The 22,746-nt window shown below is 41.6% G+C and overlaps 1 protein-coding gene across 1 annotated transcript in view; it reads left to right on the forward strand.

Annotated features, from left to right (window-relative positions):
- Positions 1-22,746, forward strand: part of vav3a (vav 3 guanine nucleotide exchange factor a) — a 91,394-nt gene that overhangs the window by 54,837 nt on the left and 13,811 nt on the right. Inside the window, exons 12-21 of the mRNA XM_078291549.1 lie at positions 284-370; positions 504-589; positions 1,035-1,167; positions 5,289-5,398; positions 10,148-10,249; positions 11,544-11,635; positions 14,461-14,483; positions 16,036-16,069; positions 19,450-19,580; positions 21,887-21,952. Coding sequence (XP_078147675.1) covers positions 284-370; positions 504-589; positions 1,035-1,167; positions 5,289-5,398; positions 10,148-10,249; positions 11,544-11,635; positions 14,461-14,483; positions 16,036-16,069; positions 19,450-19,580; positions 21,887-21,952 — 864 coding nt within the window. The remainder of the gene's footprint in view (positions 1-283; positions 371-503; positions 590-1,034; positions 1,168-5,288; positions 5,399-10,147; positions 10,250-11,543; positions 11,636-14,460; positions 14,484-16,035; positions 16,070-19,449; positions 19,581-21,886; positions 21,953-22,746) is intronic.

The raw sequence follows: 22,746 nt of genomic DNA on the forward strand, positions 1-22,746 counted from the left end.
TTTGCCACTGAATGCAACTTTTACTGTATAAGTCTTAATAGTTTGTTTACCCTGAAAAACTGCTCAAATGAAAGCTGGCAGTCGGCACTTTAACCGTATAGTATAATTTCAAATCCAAAGGAATAAGTGCAAGAACTCCGAACAACTCACGTTCACTCTATGTTGAAGCTTCTGAAGCAAAACCTTTGGTCCAACTGCATTGGAAAGAGTTTGTGTTGGGGCTCCAAGCAAAATACATTGAAGTTAAAGGGGAAGTCTTTGTTGTTTTCTGCTTTGTGTGCAGGACTTGGCTCAGTACGTGAATGAAGTCAAGAGAGACAATGAGACGTTGCGAGAAATAGATCAGTATCAGAAATCCATCGAAAACCTGGTAAGCCACCTGACGCGGTCGATTGAGTCGCACAGTATTCTTCCAAATGCTATAATAACCTTCCGATATACTGTAATAAGTCATAAGAAAAGGCTTTTATTATGTCTCTTTCTCTCTCCCACTTCCTCTGCAGAATCAGCCTCTGAGTAACTACGGGAGACCCAAGGGTGATGGGGAGGTACGGGTGGCCTCGGTGGACAAACGGGCTAAACAGGATAGGTGAGATGGCAGGCTGACAGACTGGCTGTGACTTAACTAGAATCAGGTCCTCTGGTTGGAACACTGCCAGAGCCGGAGTGACTTCAAGCCAAAGTGCTGCTGGAAACGAAACCTGTCTCTGTTCAGATACAGAAATAAAGTGAATGTCCCTAAGAGCAGGAGTTCTCGAATGTGGGAGATCCCAGGACCCCACTTTGAGAACCAAAGTTCCCTGCTCTGTAGCCACTAGCCTCACCTTGATAGCCACAACCACTTCAGTGCTGGCCACAGCCATAAAAAATCGTATACGGCCCAAAACATCCCCAACATCACTGAAAAGCCAATTTCAGGCAAACAGGGGATTTAAGTATGTAGACACAGACAGATCATTTTAATGTCAAAAAAGTTCCATATTGTAGCTTTAAGTTTGCATCAGGTTTGCTTCGTTCTTTACACTGAACCACAGGCACATCTTCCTGTTTGATGCGGCGGTGATTGTCTGTAAGCGGCGAGGAGACAACTACGAGATGAAAGAGGTGATCGACCTGCACCTCTTCAAGATCACCAACAACCCCACGTCGGACAAGGAGAACAGAAAGGTCTGCACACAAACAAACTTGGCTTATATAATGATGTCACCCTATTGATATTGGTAACTGTTGACTCTTTCCCTTGATGCCAAAGTTTTCCCTACCTTGATGAGCTGCTGACCCACCTAGAACACTTTCATTAGGAGAGTTTTAGTGTCCCATGATGGTCTAAATACTGTTTCAGAGGCTTTTTCCAGCCTGACAAGAATCCAATTCTGGAGGAAACACTGGGTCAGAAAAATGAAAGAATAATTTTTTTGGTCATGGAAGTGCTTCGACTTGATGGTGGAAAGTCATGGAAAAGTCCTCAGGGCCACATTGGGAACCCTGTAAAATATACATGGTTGCCTCACCAAGGTGAATTCCCACTTAGACAAACAAACTGAAATCGGTGTCAATAGGTTTTGGGAGATGATGGCCAGATCTGGTTCATTTTTTGAAGTTTCAGATCTGGCCATCATCTCCCAAAACCTATTGGCACCGATTTCACTCGATTCAGCAACCCAACCGCTACACATTTTAACAGCTTGACTTGCACTAGAAGCCACATAGCCGCACATCAACACCAGCCACATGGCCAAATACAGCGGAGAGAGAAATTCAATTAAGCGATAGTTCAGTCCCAGTTGTGTTTTTTCATTTGCGCCTCCCTCTGCGCTCAAATGAAGACCCAGGCGTTCTCTGGCAGTAGCTTATCTTTGGACTCGTGTCCGTGTTTGGCGAGGCCACTGGGACGGCGTATTAACTCAAACGTGCTCCAACACTGTCATTAGCCTCAATTATATGAAGCCGAAGTCAAAAGGGGAACAAAACAGGTAGCTTTATTCTATCTGCCAGTCTTGATATGGCTCGCATTTGCACAAAACGGCGAATCCTATTTTTCCAGTTTAACAATGCGGAGGAAATTTGGTTGTAACGGAGAGCTTTCATCTGACAACAATGGCCTCGTATTACGTTGCAATTTTGAGTCTGTCCCAGCTATTATTGGCTTAGTCCTCAAAAGTCTGTGCTTATTAGCCGAGCTGACAGACAAATTGTGTGTTTCAACAATAGCACCAGAGATGTGTGGCAATTGAGAGAAAATTGTGACTTAGACCTTCTAGTTTTTAATTACAAACGGATTGATTATTGATCCGCTCCTCACTTCTGATTGGTTGAGTCACTTTGAAGCCGTTGTGAAATCCCTAATAAACACACGGCTGTGACCACTAGTTCATTTAAATACCAATGCTGTAATATTATAATATTTAAACACACACACACACACACACACCTGAAACAGTTCATGTATTGGTTAGCAGCCCCTTTGTTTAGCTACTGTTCAGGTGCTATATTGCTAAAATCACATTTCATTAACACTGACTGAAAAAGCTAATATTTCTTGGAACATTTCCCTTCTTTTTGATTTTATAGTGTGCTACCACCATTTTATATAAGCATTAAGCCACTCAAGGCTGTGGTTTATCAATCAATCCACTCCACTGACCCACGTTATGGAGTTAGGCATGGATGTTAAGTCAAAGAATAGAAACTGGGAATGATAATTTATTCCAAAATTCCAGCATTTGATCAGGAGTTAAGAGAGGAAATTGCTTTGGAGGCAGAAAATCTCTCAACTGGAGGACCTCAGTTTCTGTTCTGGAGCTAATATAATATAGATAAATGTAATAATAATAATAATAATAATAGTAGTAGAACTTTACTTATGAAAGTTACAAAGTGCTATAAAATAAAAAAGAACAAAACAAGCATATCATATAACAACCAATCAGCTATAATGGAGGGAAGTCTTGCACCGCTGACTCCATTATTGCCTCGTTATGGCCGACTCAGCAAAACTGCAGAAACCATGCTGGACTCCTGACAAGCCAATTAACAACGCTACTTCAGCGTAATGAGAGCTATAACAATTTATCAGTTAAATGCAGGTTTATGAAATGAGAGTTTGAAATGAGGTGGTTTCTTGAAAGATGGTGCAGAGGTTGCTTGTATTTGGAGTGAGTTGGAGTGAATGGGACTTGTGGGAAACACTGTTCTGCACACCAGTAACTAGCCTCCATTGGCTTGCATGCAATGATTTTTTCCAGCTCATAACACAAGACAACAACAACAAAAAAATCCAAAACAGTTCATTCAAAAAATATTTTCGGCTATTTGGCTCTTAGTTAATTTGGTGCAAAGTGGTTCCAGCACACATTTTATATTGTCTTGTTCATTTACCAACATAACATTGAAACGGTGGCAGACTTGAACAGTCTTCCTTCTCCCAGATGGTGTTATCATTAAACCCCGCTTTGGGGCTGATTATACACACACACACACACACACTGAGAGTGAGCGCCCAGCAATGAGTAATATTGCCAATCATTGTGAGGAATGATACATCACACTACAGGCTTGCCAGGAAACAATGATTTGGGTAATAATGATGCTGTAAATAGCAGTCATTAGTTGGCTTAGACTGATATATGGAGTCGATATTGGCCTTTTATTAAGAATCAGATATCAGCCAATCAGTGTCGTCCACCTCTGATATGATGGATATGATGCAGTTTGTTTGATTGCATATTCATGGTAGAATTGATCAATACTACACTGGTTGTCTGTGGGAAATATCAGTATCGGCCTTTAAAAGCCTAACTTTAAACCTTATCGTTTCCAATGTTATGGCCACACACACACACTGCATGACCATTGTGCATCAAGATGCTAAAGTCCCACTTCATAAATGAAGCATGACACTTTTGTCCCACTACTGGCTTTCTTTGTTCACAGGACCGAAGCCATTTTTCACGCTGAAGCTGATTGTTTGGAGCTTTTTAATACAACAACTGACAGTATGTGACAGCTAAAGCATGAGTTTCACATGTATTTTAGGGTTAATGTGTTACTGAACATTGAAATAACCAAGACTTCTATTCTGAGTCAGGATCGGGCTACGATCATTAGCTACCATTGTGCCATAATATGTCAGTTGTGTTGACGATGCCCGTTCTAATATACAGTATATATATATATATACATTTATTTTTATTTTATTTATTTATTATTATTATTATTTTTTTCAATATCAGTCTTGGTTTTTTTTGTTTGTTTTTTGTTGTTGTTGTTTTTTTCTAGGTAGGGTGCACTTTATGTGGGCTTGAGAGGGAGGGGAATTAAGGGGCGGGGGGTTGTTGTGTATCAAAAAAAAAGAAAAAAAAAGTGGATGTTTATGTATTTATCTTTTCATGTATATCTGCTTTCAAATCCCAAATAAAAAATAAATAAAAAAGGATCGGGCTACGAAAGACGAAAACAGCGCATTTGCCATGTATGAAAATACGCTCAAATTAAAGTTGCCGGTCCTGCACATTGACCCATATTGGAGAAACAGCTCCATGTGTGTATTTCAGGCAGATCTGCAACGAAATATACCGTGTATCACTCTGGGTGCATAACGCAAGGAAACAAACAAATACCTGAAAGACAAACGCCTCCTCCGTCTCTTTACAAATTGATAGCGAGACGGCATCTTTGTTGAGGCTTTGCGTCCACTGGGAATGCCTCTTTAGAGTTTCTCTTCCCTTTTCTTTTTTTTTCCAGTGGAGAAGACGAGCTGTTACGCTTTTCCTGACAGTGCCGAGAAAAAGCTTGGCACGTTTTTAGCCCTCCGAGCTCCGAGAGCTGCGAGTTCAAACTGTTTGAACCGCGACCCGGAAAAAAAAAGTGCTTCCCGCCAGCATCTGTTTAGCGATGCGATCTAAAAAAACAGAGCGCACTGCTGGACACGGGGGCTAATAGAGCGATAGTTAGCCTTTGAAGTGCTTAATGGTTAGATGATTAAAGGGCCCCGCTCGCTTTTCGGGGTCCTGATGCCCGGCGGTCGTATGGCACATCTTACCACGCCCCCCTTTTTCCATCTTCGCGCTCTTCCTCTCCGTTCCCGTCTCTGCCTGTCTCTCTCCCCGCGGCTTCCCCTCTTTCATTTTGCATCTCTTTGCCTCCATCTGTCTCTCCGCATCCCGTCTCGTCTCTCCCCCTCCTCTCTCTTTCTCCCGTTTTTGTCTTTTGCCTCAAACCCTCTCCCCTTCGTTTGCTGTGTTGTTTCTCTCTCAAATGTTGTGTTTTTTTCTTTCCCCCCGCTGCAGTGGTCCCACGGATTCTACCTCACGCACAACCAGGGCCAGAACGGCTTTGAGTTCTTCTTCAAGACCAAAGAGCTGAAAAAGAAGTGGCTGGAGCAGTTCGGCATGGCCATGTGAGTGCGTCTGTCTGAGCGTGTGTGTGCTTTCATGCATGACAGTACGATAAGACTGCGTGTGTCTGTGTGTGTGTGCCCCTTTGTCTGCACTGTATTTTTGTCTCAGCACCAAAACACACACACATCGCCCATCCTGTTCTTCAAGTTAGGCCACTCGATGATTTATGAGGGACACAGTGCTGCGACACAAAGACTTGACACAGATCACAAGACACACGCTTAACTTCCAAATCCACAACATGACTGCAAATGCGGCACCCATCACGAAAAGCACAGGTGTTGCATTTGATACACAGCATTCATGCATTCATACTACTTCAATACTGTTGCAAAAGATTGAATTCAATATGGAATTTTATAAAAGTTCAGTACTTTCACCAAATGTGTTCTGCAAGCTGAATTCCAGTTGAAGTCCACCAGGTGGACGTGCAGATTTGGAATGCTTCAAGAAGAAGAAGAAGGATTAGAATGGACTAAGTGTCAGTCTGGCTCTTGACAGCAGACTGCAGCAGTCGGAGTCAAACAGCTTAAAACATTCAACCACTCTGGATCCCAGTTCACCTAAACTGGTTGAGAAACTGATGCCAGGACTGAAATATGGAACTATTCTGCTTACAGAGCCGACAAAGATGTCAAACCGACATCAAAATCCCTGTGCAAAAGTTGCTACAAAGCAAAAAAAACAACCAACCAACCCACTCACACTCCACCCACTGCCCCTGCTTCCACAATATGGACACATGTACAACAAAGTATCATTAGAGATATAGCCTATTTTTTTAAGAATCTTTAAAATGAAGTTGGGATTTTTTATGTGGAATTATATAGTTTCATTCAAAATATAATACATAATCATCACATTAGTTGTTGACACGATTTCCAATCTCTCTGCACATAATTGTCACAGCTCGGCTTTCTTTGTCATATTTACCCACTTCTTTATATCGCTCATGCATGCTCATCTCGTAATTCTGATATTTCTGACAGCACCTTGAAGGCAGCGTAATGTTTATTTGTTAGATCGACAAGTTTATGCACAACACTGTCAGCTCAGCGTACGGAAGGTAGAATGTACCAAAGTAAAGTTGGACTCATGAGATGTGATTAACTTATGATATTAAACAAAAGGGAATAAACCATAACCAGTTTTAACTGGTTCTAAAAATAAGAAAATATACTGCAGGGAGGCTTGTGAGGATGTGGACATTTAACTGAGCAGAATTGCTGTAATGAAGCCTGTGTTTGATCTACAGTAGGGGGCCGGGAGTCGGGCTGGGATCAATTCCCTCATTCAAAAGCGTGAAATAAAGCAGCAATTCAATGGAATTAGAATCGCTTTTTCCACCGAGTACAAGAAATGTACAGGAATTTGTCTCGGAGACATTGGCGCGGAGAGATATTGACAACATGCACAGCAACACAGTACATACTTACAAACATGGTACAGTATAAGATAGGGTTGGAGCTGCTGATAGCTGTTTTGTGCATTTCCATTTTCAATCTAAAAAATGACAGCTGTCCAGTGTTTCTCCCAGAATGTTCTTCTTGTCAGGGTGGAAAAGTCTCAGAAACAGCATTTAGACCATCATGGGACACTAAAACTCTCCACTGAAACCTAAGATAATAATAATAATCGTATTCATGCATACTCGTGTAGAATCTGATCAAAATGTTGCATTAGATTCAATTCAGGTTAAGGTCTTCCCATAGACAACCAGTGCAGTATTGATCAATTCTACAGTAAATATGTAACTAAGCAAACTGCATCATATCCATCACATCAGAGTGACAACACTGACTGGACCATATCTGATTTTTAATAAAAGGACAATATTGCCAAACCCATATATCGGTCTAACCCTAGTACAAGGACAAGACAGTGCAAGACATGTGGTAGAGATTAAACTATATATACCAATGTACAATATATATACAGAATTAAACCCCAACCTCGTCCTTTCCCAGAACTCCACAGCCAAAGACCAGTGGGCTCCCAGTCTTCCTGGATTTTGTTTAGCCTGAGCCCAGATACCTGTAAACGGATCAGGGCATTGTTAGACTCCTAACCACAGCTGACAGCAGCAAAAATCAGTTTACAGCCGTGGGACTCCCAAGCAGCTGCTATTACGCCGAAAAACAAAATATCGAAAGAAAAATGGAGATAAAAGAGAAAAACGACCATCCAATCTGGGAAATACGTTTTTTTTAAACTGAAATGAAAGAAACAGGCTTGAGGAGGAGGCGAAGATGAGGAGTAAGAAGGAGAAATGTGGTGTGATGCAACACTGTGAAAACAGAGGCTTTGGTTGATTAACTTTGGGGCCATATTAATGAGCCTGGAGGATAGAGAGGCACTGCCAGACAGTTACACGCTCCCTGGTGAGGCTTAATAACTGATCTGTGAACAGTTGTTTTTTCAAGCGCTGCCTTTTTTCCTCCAAACCACCCACTGACTAGGTACCTGACTAGGATTCAGCAGCCATGAGGACACCGAAGTAAGGCTGAAACTGCTTTAAAGCTGCACTAGGCAAGAGCTTTATGTCAAACATACACTGAGATCCTGTAGATTCATCCTATTGGTCCAAATGAAATTCTGGTGTCAGGTATGGACACTTCTCTGCCCACAGGGACTGACAACTTAAAACTTAAAGAGTAACTAAACCCCCAAACCCAAATCTGTGGTGAAGCCTTTGTTGGCCAGTTCAGTACCCTACTTTTCACCATTAGGTGACCATTAGGTGTCAGGCTTCACCACAGATTTGGGTGTGGTTTAGTTACTCTTTAAAAGCGAAATCCAAACTACTTCTGAGTTTCGAAGCCTTCAAAATTCAAACAGTTACCTGTTGCTGCCATTTGGGGCCGCCAACGTACAAAATTGCCTAGTGCAAGCAGAAAGAAGCAGAAAGAAGGAAGGCAAGAGGGATAGAAAGGCAAGCTAATAGGAAAGATTTCTGAACAGAGCAGAGGGTTAGGTCTAGACCGTTATGGGTTTTTGAAGGCCGATACCATATTTGCCATATTTGTGTTAATATTCAATATATTTCAGTGTAACCAGAATCTAATGTTTCCTGCAAACTTTATTCTTGTCAGGGTGGAAAAGCCTCTGAAACAGCATTTAGACCATCATGGGACGCTTAAACTCTCCATTAAAAGCCAAACTAATGAAATAGTTTTAGGTGGGTTGGCAGCTCCTTAAGACACGGTGAGGCAGGTTTCACTGCAGGTTTTACAGACTGACGCCCCTAAAACTGTGGATTTCCCAGTAATTTATGATCTCTGATCTCTTTATAATTCTCTGACACTTTCTTCCATCTCATTGGAGTTTCCTCTAGAAGTGATTTCCCAGACAATGTGTCACAGCATTTCAATTTGCTCAGACAAAATGTTAGAATTTCAGAAATCGCTCTTACCAACGCCTCTGTGCATATCAAGTGAAGGGCTTCTGTCACAATATGATTGTGTTTAGGTACTGTAATACTGAAAGCTGTTAAGTAAATAGAACCATCCTAAATTTTGTTGCTACGGGCAGAGTTGGGCAAATCACACACACACACACACACACACACACCTCAGCCATGTCCCAAGGGGCCAAGAATAGGTCTGCGTTCACTTCAAGCAGACCTTGCCTGTCTGCGTGCAATTCTCCTCTTCTTCCCACTTCAAAGAGCCATATCAGTAAAATGCTACTTTAGCCACGGAGGAGCTTGTTGGCCACAATTATAAGTGAAAAATATTTTTCGCTTTGAAATTGATGTTTTCATCAAAGTGCAAACCAGTTCAAGAATGGAAACAAAGGCAGCAACGAGCAAAAACCCTCTTTTGCTTCATTCATTTGCGCTCATCTATAACTTACAGTACCACCTACATGGAGGTCAGTGTTTATTATATCATTTGCTCCAGCGAATTCTCTGATTATTAGTTTAAGCACATTTGCTGAATCACTTATAGGCTAAGCATTCATTTTTCTAGAGGGCAGTATGTCCAGCGGGTGTTTCATTTTCCAGACTTTCAAACTTCATACTGGCCCAAAGCTGTTGCAGTTACCAACTAGCAAGAACTCGTCATAATTTTGAATCTTTAATCTATCGTTACGTTTAATAAAATATGTCATGAGACATTGTGGATTAGGGGAATATGAAGACAAGGAATCAAAGATGCAAAGGAGCTTGTCCCAGAGATACTTTATTTTCTTGGTCTTCTCAATTCATGGTGACATTTCAGAAGTATTTCAGTGCTTGAAATCTTCCATAAGGCGTCTGCAAGAGGTTCTGAATTGAGTGTGTTCAAAGATTCAGTGTCTTTTAATAGTACTCTTGTAATATTTAATCTAAACAATAGATTTTTAAGGCCTTATAGCAGGGCAATGCTCTGCTTTTTGAGGGGATATGTTATTTACTTGGTCCTTCTCAATTCACGATGACATTCCAGAAGCGTTTCGATGCTTAAAATCTTCGAAGTCGCATCTTTAAGGGGCTCTGAATTTAGTGTGTTCATAGATCCAATGTAGATCTAATGTCTCCTGTATGTTGTCTCATAGATCCAATGTAGATCTAATGTCTCCTGTATGTTGTCTCATAGATCCAATGTAGATCTAATGTCTCCTGTATGTTGTCTCATAGATCCAATGTAGATCTAATGTCTCCTGTATGTTGTCTCATAGATCCAATGTAGATCTAATGTCTCCTGTATGTTGTCTCATAGATCCAATGTAGATCTAATGTTTCCTGTATGTTGTCTCTGGTGCAGATCCAACATCCACCCTGAGAACGGCACTAACAACTTCCACGAGTTCCAAATGCACACCTTTGACAGGATCACCTCCTGCAACTCTTGCCACATGCTGTTAAGGTAGGAGCTCAGTTCCTATTCTCACACACACACACACACACACACACGCACGCACATACATACACTGGAAGCAGCACAAAGAGCTTCTCAAGGCCTTCGTCCAACATAAAGATTGAGGACGAGACGTGGACCCTTTCCCATCGAACCGCTGCCAAGACTGATTTGAAAGAAGTCCATTCCTCCCATTCCTCTCCAGTGTACCCGATCTATTCGTCACTTCTCCTTCACTTCTCTCCGTCTCCTCTCTATATGCCTTCACTTACACAAAGTTTCTTTTGAATTCGCTGAATGTTACCCCCACCCAGAGGACTGTGGCTCATGGTCTTTCGCACAGCGGGGGCTGCTGAGTGATTTCATCCGCCGAGAACGGTGAAGAAAACTGTCTGTCACACTTCAGCACTTCTTCAAGGGAACGGATGGTGAAAGGGACAATATTATTGAACTGTCAATGTACAGCCAGGCGCTGAATTCACTAATATTTTCTGACGATGAAACGCAAGAAAAACATGAAAAAATGTTCTTCATTACTTCTTGACTTTTCCTTTCCAACTTTACTGTTTTACTTAAGAACTCAGTGGCCCCTTGGCTCATTAAGTTGGTAACAATGGCTCTGCAGTTTTATATTAAGTTAGTAAAAGTAAGTTAGGACAACTAGCTAACAATAGTTAAACTTGTAAGGGGATTGACACACAAATTATTTAACAGGCACTAACCTAAATACCATACCTAAATACGCAATGAACCATGAGTCTAGACTAGTGTTATGCTTTGATTTTAAGATAAGTATGAGTTTATCTTTATGAAAGAAAGAGGGAATTTGCGAATTCCATTTATCCTTCATGTTTTTCTCAGGAGTGATGAAAACTTAAAATACAGCAACTTTTTTAACACTCTCTATGACTACCATATCTATTGTGCATTACAAGGACACTCCTAATGCCCTCATAATGTTTTATCACCATGTTTATAAGAACACATAATGCTTGTTGATGCATCATATCAGCACTCATAAAACATTATGGATACAACTTATAATTAATTTTAAGTAGTAGTAAGTGTCTCATGAATTAGTAGATTACTTAATGGTCTCATACCTTATGGTTAAGAGATGTGATACAGCAACTTAAACTAGAGAAATGTAGGTTTAAACTCTGTGGTTCTTCTGACAAATTTAAGGAGATTTGGCAACCATTCTTGTGCTGCGCTAAAACTTTGAACCGCCCCTCCACATGTAACTTGCATCCATTGCTAGAATTTTGATTTTGATATTATTTTCCTGTCTATCTGTCTGCAGGGGCATCTTTAACCAGGGCTACCTGTGCTCCAAGTGTGGTCTAGGGGCCCATAAGGAATGCCTGGGCCGCTTTGGTTGCTGTGGGAAAACAGGTGACACGCCACTGCTTTACACACACACACACACACACACACACACACACACTTTAGTCCTCACAGCAGTGTCAGTCTTGACCCATTCACACTATTATAGTAAAAATCTACTCTGTTATTTTCTACTTGAACAAAAAGCTCTGCAAGAGAGATTTGATTGTAGGTGCACAATTATGCTTCTATAGTAGTACGCACCTAATGAAAGATTACACATAATGGCATGTAAAACCTGATGTGTGTGTTTTGTGAGTAATCGTGGGTATAGATGCGTGACTGAGATAAGTTGCACTGTGATTAAAAAAAAAACCCACACAGCCACAGGTAGTGGACAAGAGGTATTCCAAGTGGAAATGGTGGAAATGAGAAAATTAAATGGTAGAAATGAGAGAATTGAGGGGGGGCACCTCTTGAGTACCTTTGTTTCTTAATCGAGGGCAACGTCCCTTTACTTTGTCTATCTTTATACAGACCCCTGAAGCTAAATAGTAGTTTGGGGTTTTAAGGAACTCCTGTCTTTCATGACGCCCTTGTTGTGTATCTGTCAATCTGCCCCCTTTACATGAAGACTGACAGTCCTGGAAACACATGATGGGGGGGGGGGGGGGGGGACTTCACAGACAGGTGGAATGACAGAGAAAAGAAAAGAAGTCCTCCAGTCCTAGAAACCAGCTTAGCATGTCCTGTGTGAGTGTGAGTGTGTGTGTGTGTGTGTGTGTGTGAGAGAGAGAGAGAGAGAGAGAGAGAGAGAGAGAGATGTGATATACAGTCAATTCTCACTTTTTTGTTTTTTCATTGGTGTTAAATGTGCATTTTTGTACCTGGTCACAATGTTTTCATAACCAAGCAAGCACGTGAGTTTTACTGTTACAATGTGTGTGCATAATTTGTGTGTATGCATTTGCGTGTGTGTGTGTGTGTGTGTGTGTTTGTATTCCCTGTGGCAAGCTGCCAGCTCCTGTTGGACTTGGCATCCGTCACGGCGCTATCGGGTCGCGGAGGCAATAACGCCGCTGCCAGCTCCACCTGGGCACAATGTGTCCCCGAGTAGATTTGGGCGACACCACCGGGGGGTAGAGCACAGAACTGTGAAGACTGGGATGTCGGTTCGAATTCCCCCTCTCATTACTCCACACAGTATCCATCGTCTGCTGGAGCAGGGATATGTGCAGGGGTGGAAAGAGTTGCAAAGTAGTAGAAGTACTGTTACTTTGCTAAAAATTTTACTTAAGTAAAGGCAGAAATAGTAGTGTAAAAATGGAACTGAGGAAAAGCAAAACGTGCCGCATTTAAAATGTACTAAGAGGAAAAGTTACTGGCTTACATTACAAAAAAAACAAGCATTGCTACATATTATCTTTCTCCATGCAACGCAAAAAGGACAAAAGGATAAAGACTTCAATACGTGATATAGAACATGTTGAGCGTTAAAGAAATAAGATTCTTAAATGTTTGTTTTGCTTCTAGCTAACCAGCTAGCTAACAAGGCTAGGTTACTAGCTAGCCAACAACCAGGCTAACACAAACCAATAACACTGTAGGCCTAGCTGGATGTATGGCTTTTTGGCTAATGTTAACTAAGCTACTATTATGGATATGTTTGAGTATTTAATGTTACAGTTAACATAACTTAACTTAACTCCGCATGCTTGTGCAGGTTTGATTCAGATGTAATTTACAGTACGATTAAGTTTCTGCTGCAATGCTTATGGAGAGCCTGCAAAAATGGATGTGATTTAAAATGTAACGAAATAAAATACTTCAAAGTCAAAACATACATAAGTAAAAGTAAAATTACTGACTTCAAGAGTACTCAAAAGGTACAAGTATACAAAAAAATACACAAAAAGTTACTCTGTTACAGTAATGAGAGTAATTTTAATTTGTTACTTCCACCTTTGGTTATGTGGCACTACCAGTATGGGTAATGTTTTTTTTATCAAATCAATGCCTTTTACTGTTCATATTCTTGGTTCTTGCTTTGCTTTGTTGTGGGGTGCTGATGTGCATTTGTCCCCAGCACACTGAATATTGCTTGCGCTTTGCTTATGAACTCTAACACTTGGAAAGACACAGCGGTGGCTGCGTGAATGGATTCTGTCAATATAGCAGCGGGGTCGAACTACTTGAGCAAAAACACAATCACACCTTCACAGCGGAGGGTGAACGATGAGCTGAAACTTGAAATAACAACACACTGTTTGTTACTCTACCTCTTGTACTTTGTGTGTGTGTGTGTGTGTGTGTGTGTGTGGTAGAGATAAGCCATTGTTTGCGTGCACTTGTGTTATCAGCTTACTCTGCGCAGGTTTGTGTAGCAGGTCAAAGTTCACTCGAAGAGCAGGCCTGCTGAGAGAGAGGTGTGTGTGTGTGTGTGTGTGTATCTGCTGCTATGTACATATAAATGTGTCTTTGTGCAAGTGCTCAGACTGTGTGTGTGTCTGTGTACGAGGAGGTATGCGTGTGTGTTTAAGCAAGTGCTCTGTTTGCACAGGTATGTGTGCGTGAGTGTGGGCATAGGTGTGTGTGTGTGTGTGTGTCTAGGGGGTGTAACTCGTCCCTCAGGGAGCCAATGAAAGAAACTGGTGGAGCAAAACCCACAGGTCTGCCCCCCCCCACCACCACCCCCGCCTCGTTACCTCCTCTATCCTGGCTGTCAGGTAGTGGCAGCGCAGCAAAACAAAGTGCACTACAGTCAGACTCGAGCGTCCGCCTTCTCCTTCCACTAATGAGGGAGTGTTGCCGCTGTTTACCGACGAGTGTGTGCGAGTGTGTGTGTGCACCCGCTAACCCGTCGCTCACCATGCCTATTCTCAAACTTCTTTCAGATCCCGGCTCCGTCAGAACTCAGGTGAGCTGCTCTCTCTCTCTGTGTGTGTGTGTGTGTGTGTGTGTGTCCATGTTGATGTGTGTACAATCTGTTTGCATCTGTTGTTCGCCTCTTCTCCAAAGCTTTGCTGCACTTTGAAGACGGTTCCCTCCTGCAGCTATTTGCCAAGTACACTCCAATTGACTTTGCTCGCTGCAGCCTACCTAACATCAGTAGAAACTTGGGATGTTTTTGCAGATTTACCCAAGGTTGTTTCCACCGACTGTTCTGCCAAAACTGCAGTGTGTTCCACTGCTATGTCCCTAACAAGTGTCCCAAAGCAGGCAATTAGACTAGGGTTAGGACAATATACTGTAGCGGTTTGCTGATACCTGGGGCTGATATTGGCCTTTTATTAAAGCTGCACTAGGCAAGATTTTTTATGTACAAATACACCGGTCTAAGTGGAAGAACGTTCCATCCCCTTTAATTTAGACACTGTAGATTCACCCTATTTTCCCAAATCAATTTCTAGTGTTGGTCTGGACACTGGCAAGAAATTTTCTTGAAGTAACGAATTAAAACTTAAGAGTGAAATACTGTCTTCCAAACAGCAGCGAGTGAGCGCTCAGTCTAGAGAATGCTAGACACACCAACCATTATGTAACATTTTGATGAGAATCCACACAAGTATGCATGAATATGTTGAATTATCACTATTATTATTATTATTATTAGTAGTGGTAGCTGTAGTAATAGTAGAAGTAGTAGTAGTAGTATCTTGGGTTTCAATGGAGAGTTTTAGTGTCCCCATTGTCTGCAATAAGCTTTTCCAAGAATAAAAAATGAAATGAAATGAAAATGGTCAATTTAAAATATATTAAAAATTAGCACAAAATGTCCAGTATAGGCAGCTTCAATCCAAAAATATCGGTATTGGCCTTCAGAAACCATATCGGTCCAACCCTAAGTGACACATTGCCTTCTGCAACTCCAATCTTTTTGTTGCAGCAGGATATAGTTTGCCTGGGGGGCGGTCAGCACATGCGATAGGGGTTTTAATATGTTGTGTAGTCTCGTCCATGCCAAGTTCACCGCATGCGGCCTGTATGGGCGAGATAGCGGGCTGGGTTAAAATATTCATTCTGTGTGTGCAGCAGCAGCAGGCAGGCGTATTCACAGCATTAGCCTCTCTGTCCAGACACATTTGCCTCACTGCAATAAGAGTCTAGCCAATCATTTATTTAGTATGTAATAAGCTAGTAGAAGGGGACGGCGGGTGCACTGACTGTAGATGTAATAGTATAGTGTAAGTATGTTTAGGCTGCCCACTTTCACCTTGGGTGGGATGTGTGAGTGTAAGTGATGGAGAAAAGGGGAAGGCAGTGAGATGTAATGTTTTAGTAACACTTTTAACCTCATGAACTGGCTGATCGGATGAGTCAAATGGGCTGTAGTCAGGTCAAGTTGTAAAAAATCCTTGTTCCGTGTATGTGCATGTTTATGTCTGCTTGTGAATGGGCATGGCTCTGCTTGTGTCAGTGTGTGTAACTATTGAATTTCTCTCTGTGGTGGCTTTTGTGACTCTTCGCAGGGCAAAACGTTGAGTCGCACAGATCGAGATCCAGGTAAGAAACTCAGAGCACGGCACTACAACAGACATCTCCTCCTCTATGATCTGTTTTCTTTCATCGGCTATGTTTACATGCACTGAGTTTACGTGCACGGAGATTGACATTACCTGGTTTTGGGAAACTCTGAGAAACCGATAAGATGCCTTGCTTACTCCCATATGAAAGGACCACACCGACTTTTTGGGAAATTGGTTCATTGATCAACTTACCTTTTACATGTTACGATAGGAGTACCACCTATCAAAGTTACTTTTTGTGTCTCTGGTAGATATCTCTATCCTGTGCACCTGCTAATTCGTTAGCATACAAGACGTTACGTGTCCGTAAGGAGCTAACATCGTCTAACCCAGTGGTTCCCAACGTGGGGTCCGGGGACCACCAAGGGTCCTTGAGGGGGTTCCAGGGAGTTTAAACCTCACCATTATTTCATTTAGAAGAAGTTAACACAATTAGAGAATGTAGAAGAATGACTATTTTGATCATAGTTTCACTGTTATCTCGGGCCAATTTCCGGGCCAATTTCCCAAAAAGTAGTCCTTTAAGATGGTTACTGTGGCATGGAAACATCTTACTCCTTTCACTTTTGGTTTTCAGCGTCTGCACAAACTCACACCCGCGCAGCATTATGGGTACATTTTGATTTCAGCCTAGAAAAGTCATATAATTGCCTGTAGCAGGTTATTTGTTATGAACGTTGAGAGGCTTGCATAGACTGCTGTTGGGATCATTTCTAACCCCTGTATTAGAGGTAACTTACTGCTCAGTCAAAGAGAGAGGTGTAGCTGGCGGGTGTTAACTGGTTTATTCATGGCAACAGGGAGACTCAATCACAGGGTATCAAAGACCCGTGTTAACAGCTTAACCTGAATAAGACCTGAATGAAACCAGAGTATGGACAATAGCCTGGTTGTTCAGCGCATGTAAACGTAGCCTTAATCTCTCATAAACTTGGCTGCAACGCTCTCCTTTTTCCATCCCTCCGTTCGTTACGCTGCAGAAAATCATTTCTGACTGAAGACACATTAAAATCAATAGGCACTTGATTGCCCCGACCCTTGGCGTTTCATAATTTTCCCATGCCGGTCTCGTTTTGTCTTTTTTTTTTCTCAAAGGTGCGCTAACACGTGGCTCGTCCTTGTGTGGATAGGAATGCATTTCATGCCCTCGAGACTCAATTCTCCATGGCTGTGTGTCTTTAGAAGTCCTATTCAGGCAAGCTAGCACACGTTCTTCTGCCAGCCTCAGTGCCGGAGCGCTGTAACCAGACACTGAGAGAGAAGTACGGCAGATATAGATATATTGGCTTTCAATACAGCGTTGTTTACTTGCTGCTATTTCTGCCCTTAGCTTTACCCCCTTCCTACTTCTTCTCCTTTCATTTTCTTTTTCTCTATTTTTTTAAATTATTTTTGATTTGATTTGATTTGGTGCACCACTATGCATTTTATACACTATACACTATATCCTGTGCATACGAGATATTAACTTAAAACTTGTTTGGTGTCCTGGGTGGGGGGTTAGAGTATGGGGTGTCATTGGTGAGACATTTCAGTGATGGAATCAAGTTTAGTTGTGTTTAAAAATCCAACATTGGCCAAACTCACTCGATCAAGCCAGTTTTCAAATTCCAAAAACCCCTGAGCATACTGTACCTTCATATAGTCTCCACTGCTATTGATTGGCATTCATTGATGGAGAGGTATGCAGTATGTGCACTATGAGCTCGACTGAAGCCAAGGAACAGAAGAGAAATGGTGAGAGCTAGATAATATGCACTTATGCTCTGTCTCTAAAGACAAAACCATGGCCAAACATCCTTTAGAGGAAAAAAACAACATGATTCTTTCAATAATTCTTTATTGTAAAGGTGATGGTGTGGAGTTTTTCTCAAACCTCAGTCATGGAAAAGGTGTTTATGATTCTGATGAAACGTTCCTTGGAAAAAAACCAACATTCTAACAGTCTGTTGGTGCATCCAGGAAGCCAGCTGATGGTGTGCAGCAGTAAACAATGTCCAAACTGAAACGCACTGCTGTTTATCTCTTATCTAAGAGCTAGATAACAGGCCGTGCACCAGAGTGCACTGTTGCTCAGTTGAAATATGATAATGAATAATCAGTCCAAATGATTGCCAAGGGCAGTACACTGGCAACGAGGGGTATGTGTGTGTGTGTGTGTGTGTGTATGTGTGTGTGTATACATGAATACCTCTAATTACCAACTATAATGGGGCCATGAATAGTTTAGTAGAGCAAAGACACATCTTTTGAATGGTAAACATGCCCTTTAGACCCGAGTTCACACACATGCACACGTACACACACATGCACACAGGAATTCGTGCCTGAAGAAATCGAGCCGCTGGCTTTGCTTCTCATATTACTGAAGCAGAATCACACAACCATGCAGCAAAGTGTCACAATTCACCTTACTATGTGGATTCAAACACCCTGAGAGGCTCTGCAGTTGATGACATGGATGTAGATTGTTGTGGTGTGGTTCAGTAATGTTTTAAGTAAAAGTGAATAGCGTGATAAGGTACATTTGTTTCCAAATGTATGTTACTGTGACACAGTAAACTGTCTTGTCTTTAGCCCTAGTCTCTACTCCAAAACACTCTGAGTTGTAGCTTGAGAAGAGTCAGCTCAGTTAACCTGAACAAACTGTTAGCTAGCTAACTAGCCAGCAGACACATTTAGCAAAGCAACCAACATTAATGTTAACATGCAACTATTCAGAAACCACTAGCTTCTATACACCACCTAGTGTGCAAATGTGTTTACAATAAGACAGTGGTGCTGACCAGATAGCCTACTATAAGATAAGATAAGATATCACTTTATTAATCCCCTTGGGGAAATTCCGTTAGCTGGTTAGCTAGCTAACAAGCTGACATAAACACGCATAAACACGTAATAACTCAATATGGCTGATGTAGCCAGGTTTATTTTTGCAACTATTTCAGATGAACAATTATGTATCCATCCACTGTGCAGTGATTTTTAGCTGTACACAGTTTCCCATCACCCCACCACCTTCTCTTCCTATGCAAAGTAGTCCCTGCTAGTTCGAAAGAGTTTATTTTTGTATCATATTTTGTGTAAATCTCCTATGCAAAAGTGCTAGTCTTGGCCACATATCATTTAAGACTACCTACCTTGCTTATCTTGCTTTAGAGCTGTTATAAATTTGTATTTTCTCACTTTTGAGATAATGCTAGTTTCCTACCACTCAACATAGTGTATGCTAACAGTAGCATGGAACACCAAGTACAAACCCGAAAAATGAAGTACACAAACAAACACACACACACACACACATACACATATAGGCTATACATTGAAACACGAGCACTAACCCTCTCCTCCTTATAGGTCTGCCCAAGATGCTGGTGATCAGGAACTACTTTGGTGTGCCGAGCCCCACCTCCGGCCCGCCGCTCACCGTCCAGACCGGCGACATCATCGAACTGATCTGCGCTGACCTCCACAGCCCTTGGTGGCAGGTCAGACGTCACACCGTATACACTTTCCTCTCTATCTATCCATGACTTATTTCCCAAGATCCATATGTCTCTCTTTCATCTCCTCTACTACCAGTCCATCTACTGTATCTCTCCCTTACTTGAAACATCTCATATTCTGTGTAATATAAAATATATCTCTGTTCTGCTCTCTACACTGCTCAAGAAAAAAAAGCCCTCAAAACAAGTTATGAAAATGGTCAAATTTAAAGATATTGAATATCAATATGAGCTGTCAGCAACTTCAATCCAAAAAATAAGCCAGTTCATGCCATTTCTTTCTGTCTCCATATCAATCGCGTCCCGTTGAGCAATCTATATGTGTTTATGTGTGTGCATACAGACAAATTTGTGTACTTGCATGTGTGTGAAAATATGATACCGCTGCCTTTTCACAGAAACCCTCAAAGAACAGCATCCACAAACGTCTGGCTAACGCACGGCTCAGTTCATTTGGACAACTGTCAGTAACAAGCAGCAGCACGCTCGAATGAGATAGCCTTAGTAACATGTACAAAACATCCACACAGTCAGGGACATGATATAATACAACACTCAATAACACTCCCACACACCAGGACTGTTGCTTTGTTTGTTGCATGCATGCAATTACAGTTATTTCAGTGATGAAACTACATCCATGGGGGACAGATAAGCTGTTTTCTGCAAATTTGACTGCATTGTTGTATGGTAGACATGTAGGTGTGTGTGTGTTTCTGTGTGTAGTTTGACTGTGTGAGAGAGGCTGAATAAAAATCATAACAATAATAATAATAATGTAACACTTGAAGCATATTGTGAGGCCTCATAGGAACATTATCATCGTATTTATGCACAATCATAATCAGACATTTACCTGAATTGGAATGCATTATGACATGGATTACAGTGTGTGTTATAGCATATTATAGAATACTATGAGTATGATGATTAAATTGATTATAGTGCATAATAGTATGCTTGTGAGGTCTTATAATAAGTTACAAAGTGCTATGAGGAAAACCAAAAAATCAATACTTAAAGACAAAATAGATAATATAAAGAATAGGTGTATTTATTTCGCTTCACCCCATGCAAAATTCCACTTTACCCGAGGCAGCTGCACCCCCGCAGTCCCACTCACCAACAGTGGACGGAGTCAGCAAACACTCGATATCCATCACCTTGGTAGCCAGCAGACCATAATTCCTATTCTGGGGGTGCCAGACAAATAGAATCGATCACTGTAATTTCATTTCACCCGTTGGCAACCATCTGTTTACTCCGTCAATGTTGCCGGCTGCATCATTATCACGCTCTTATCAGGGATGTAACGAATAGCAGGGCTTTACCACAAGGACTGGGGGAATGTCATTAGGTTAAGTGTGTGACAGGTGCCTTATGATGGCCGTAACACACGACACGCAAGTGTGTTATGCTTGTGCCTCTAACTGAAGAATATGATAGTGGCAAATTAGTTTGGATAGCAACAGCAAACTTAGCCTGAATATAGAGGCGAACACGGCCTGTATGCCACAGGTTGTTTGATGGAGTTGACTTTGGACGTCCTATATGAAAATTACCATGCAACTTCTGACTTTGTTTACATTTTGATTTATCTGATTGGAGACCTTTATTCACTCTCAAATTGATCAAGTTTTTGATACACACTTAAAGTATGATACAAGAGTTTTGCATGGATGTAGAAGCTTTCAAAGGTTTGCAATTGTAAAGAGTGACAAGTCAAAGTCAAACTCCTCAAGAATCTACTTGCGTATATGGAAAATTTATACAGCCAAGTCAATTCTGGATTGGAGCTAGAAAGATGCATATGCACAAGAAAGACTCTTATTCCCAATAAGATCAAATAAGATCAAAATGTTGTGAGCCATCCTTTTTTCAGCAGTGGAATCCATGATTGAATTATTGCCCCATATAAGTCAGACAGATATCTTGTCACTACACAGCACAATGACACAGCGACAACCCTCGGCGCCCGAGTCAGTCAGAAGGAGATTACCGCGCCACGCTCCTCTTCAAAGCAAAACTGCACTGGAGAAAACACTTATTTGTCTGGCCCGACTTTCTCCGGGGTTGCTAAATCAAGGCATCGAGCTTTCGGAGTCATCGCCATGGGAGGAATAAGGAACCACATCCTCTCTCGCTCTCTTCCCACCAGCCATTATTTCAACAATAGTTAACTAGGGCTGTAAATTTGCACTGTTCTGTGTTGCGAGCTAATTGTTCCTGAATTATGGAGACGGAGTCAGCCAGATGTACATAACGCAATTATCTCTCTGTGGTTTCAGGGCAAAATCCTGTCGACGAAAGAGGTTGGCTTCTTTCCAAGTGACGCTGTGAAGCCGTGCCCGTGTGTAAGCAGCCTTTCCTTCGCCTTCTTCTCCACATCAAGGCCTGTTATAGCAGCTCACATTCGGTTACGCTACATGTGTTTACTGGTGGTGCGATGGCATGAGGATGGTTAGGGTTTTTTGTTGAGGGAAGGGTAAGCAGTTTTACCTGGCATAAAAAGAAACAGCCAATGGGTTTTTATGGTGCAAGCACAAGGAACTTGGCTCGCTATAAGAGATAAAAATGGTTTACTGTCTAATTCACTTTATCAATACGAAGCAAAGAAAGAACCCATATCGTAAAAGGAACAAGAAGCATTTCCAATATTGCAAACTGAAATGGAAAGCTGGAAGCGAAAACAATTGGTTTGTATCTTCTTCACTGGCTGAAATGTGAATCAGTAGCCTGTTTTTATCAATGTCCCCCCTGTTTTAAATCCCCTCCCCGCCACTGGACTGTTGCGTTGGATTTGGCAAAATGAAATTCAGACTCTATCCACCTGCTCCAAGTATATGAGTCCTCCAGTAGATAATAAACAGCTATCGCTGTTTCTTTACACTGTTGTAAAGATAAGAAGAACATTAGGCTGCTTTATTGGGGTTATTAGAAAACCACCTGTTCTAGACGAAGACCAAAACATCGGCTCGAAAAACAGTAGAATGTGGGATCGGCGCCAAGCACAACAGTTTGCCACAGTGGGAAAAGGAATGTTTCTGCCACAGAGAGAGGGAATGATTAAGTCAAATTGAGGTTGGATGAGTGATGGCTTCATGAGAATAACAAACGAGAAAAATGCCCACTTTTTCTCTTTTTTGCT

The sequence above is a fragment of the Centroberyx gerrardi genome, chromosome 22 (assembly GCF_048128805.1).
Source record: "Centroberyx gerrardi isolate f3 chromosome 22, fCenGer3.hap1.cur.20231027, whole genome shotgun sequence".
Classification (NCBI taxonomy): Eukaryota; Metazoa; Chordata; class Actinopteri; order Beryciformes; family Berycidae; genus Centroberyx; species Centroberyx gerrardi.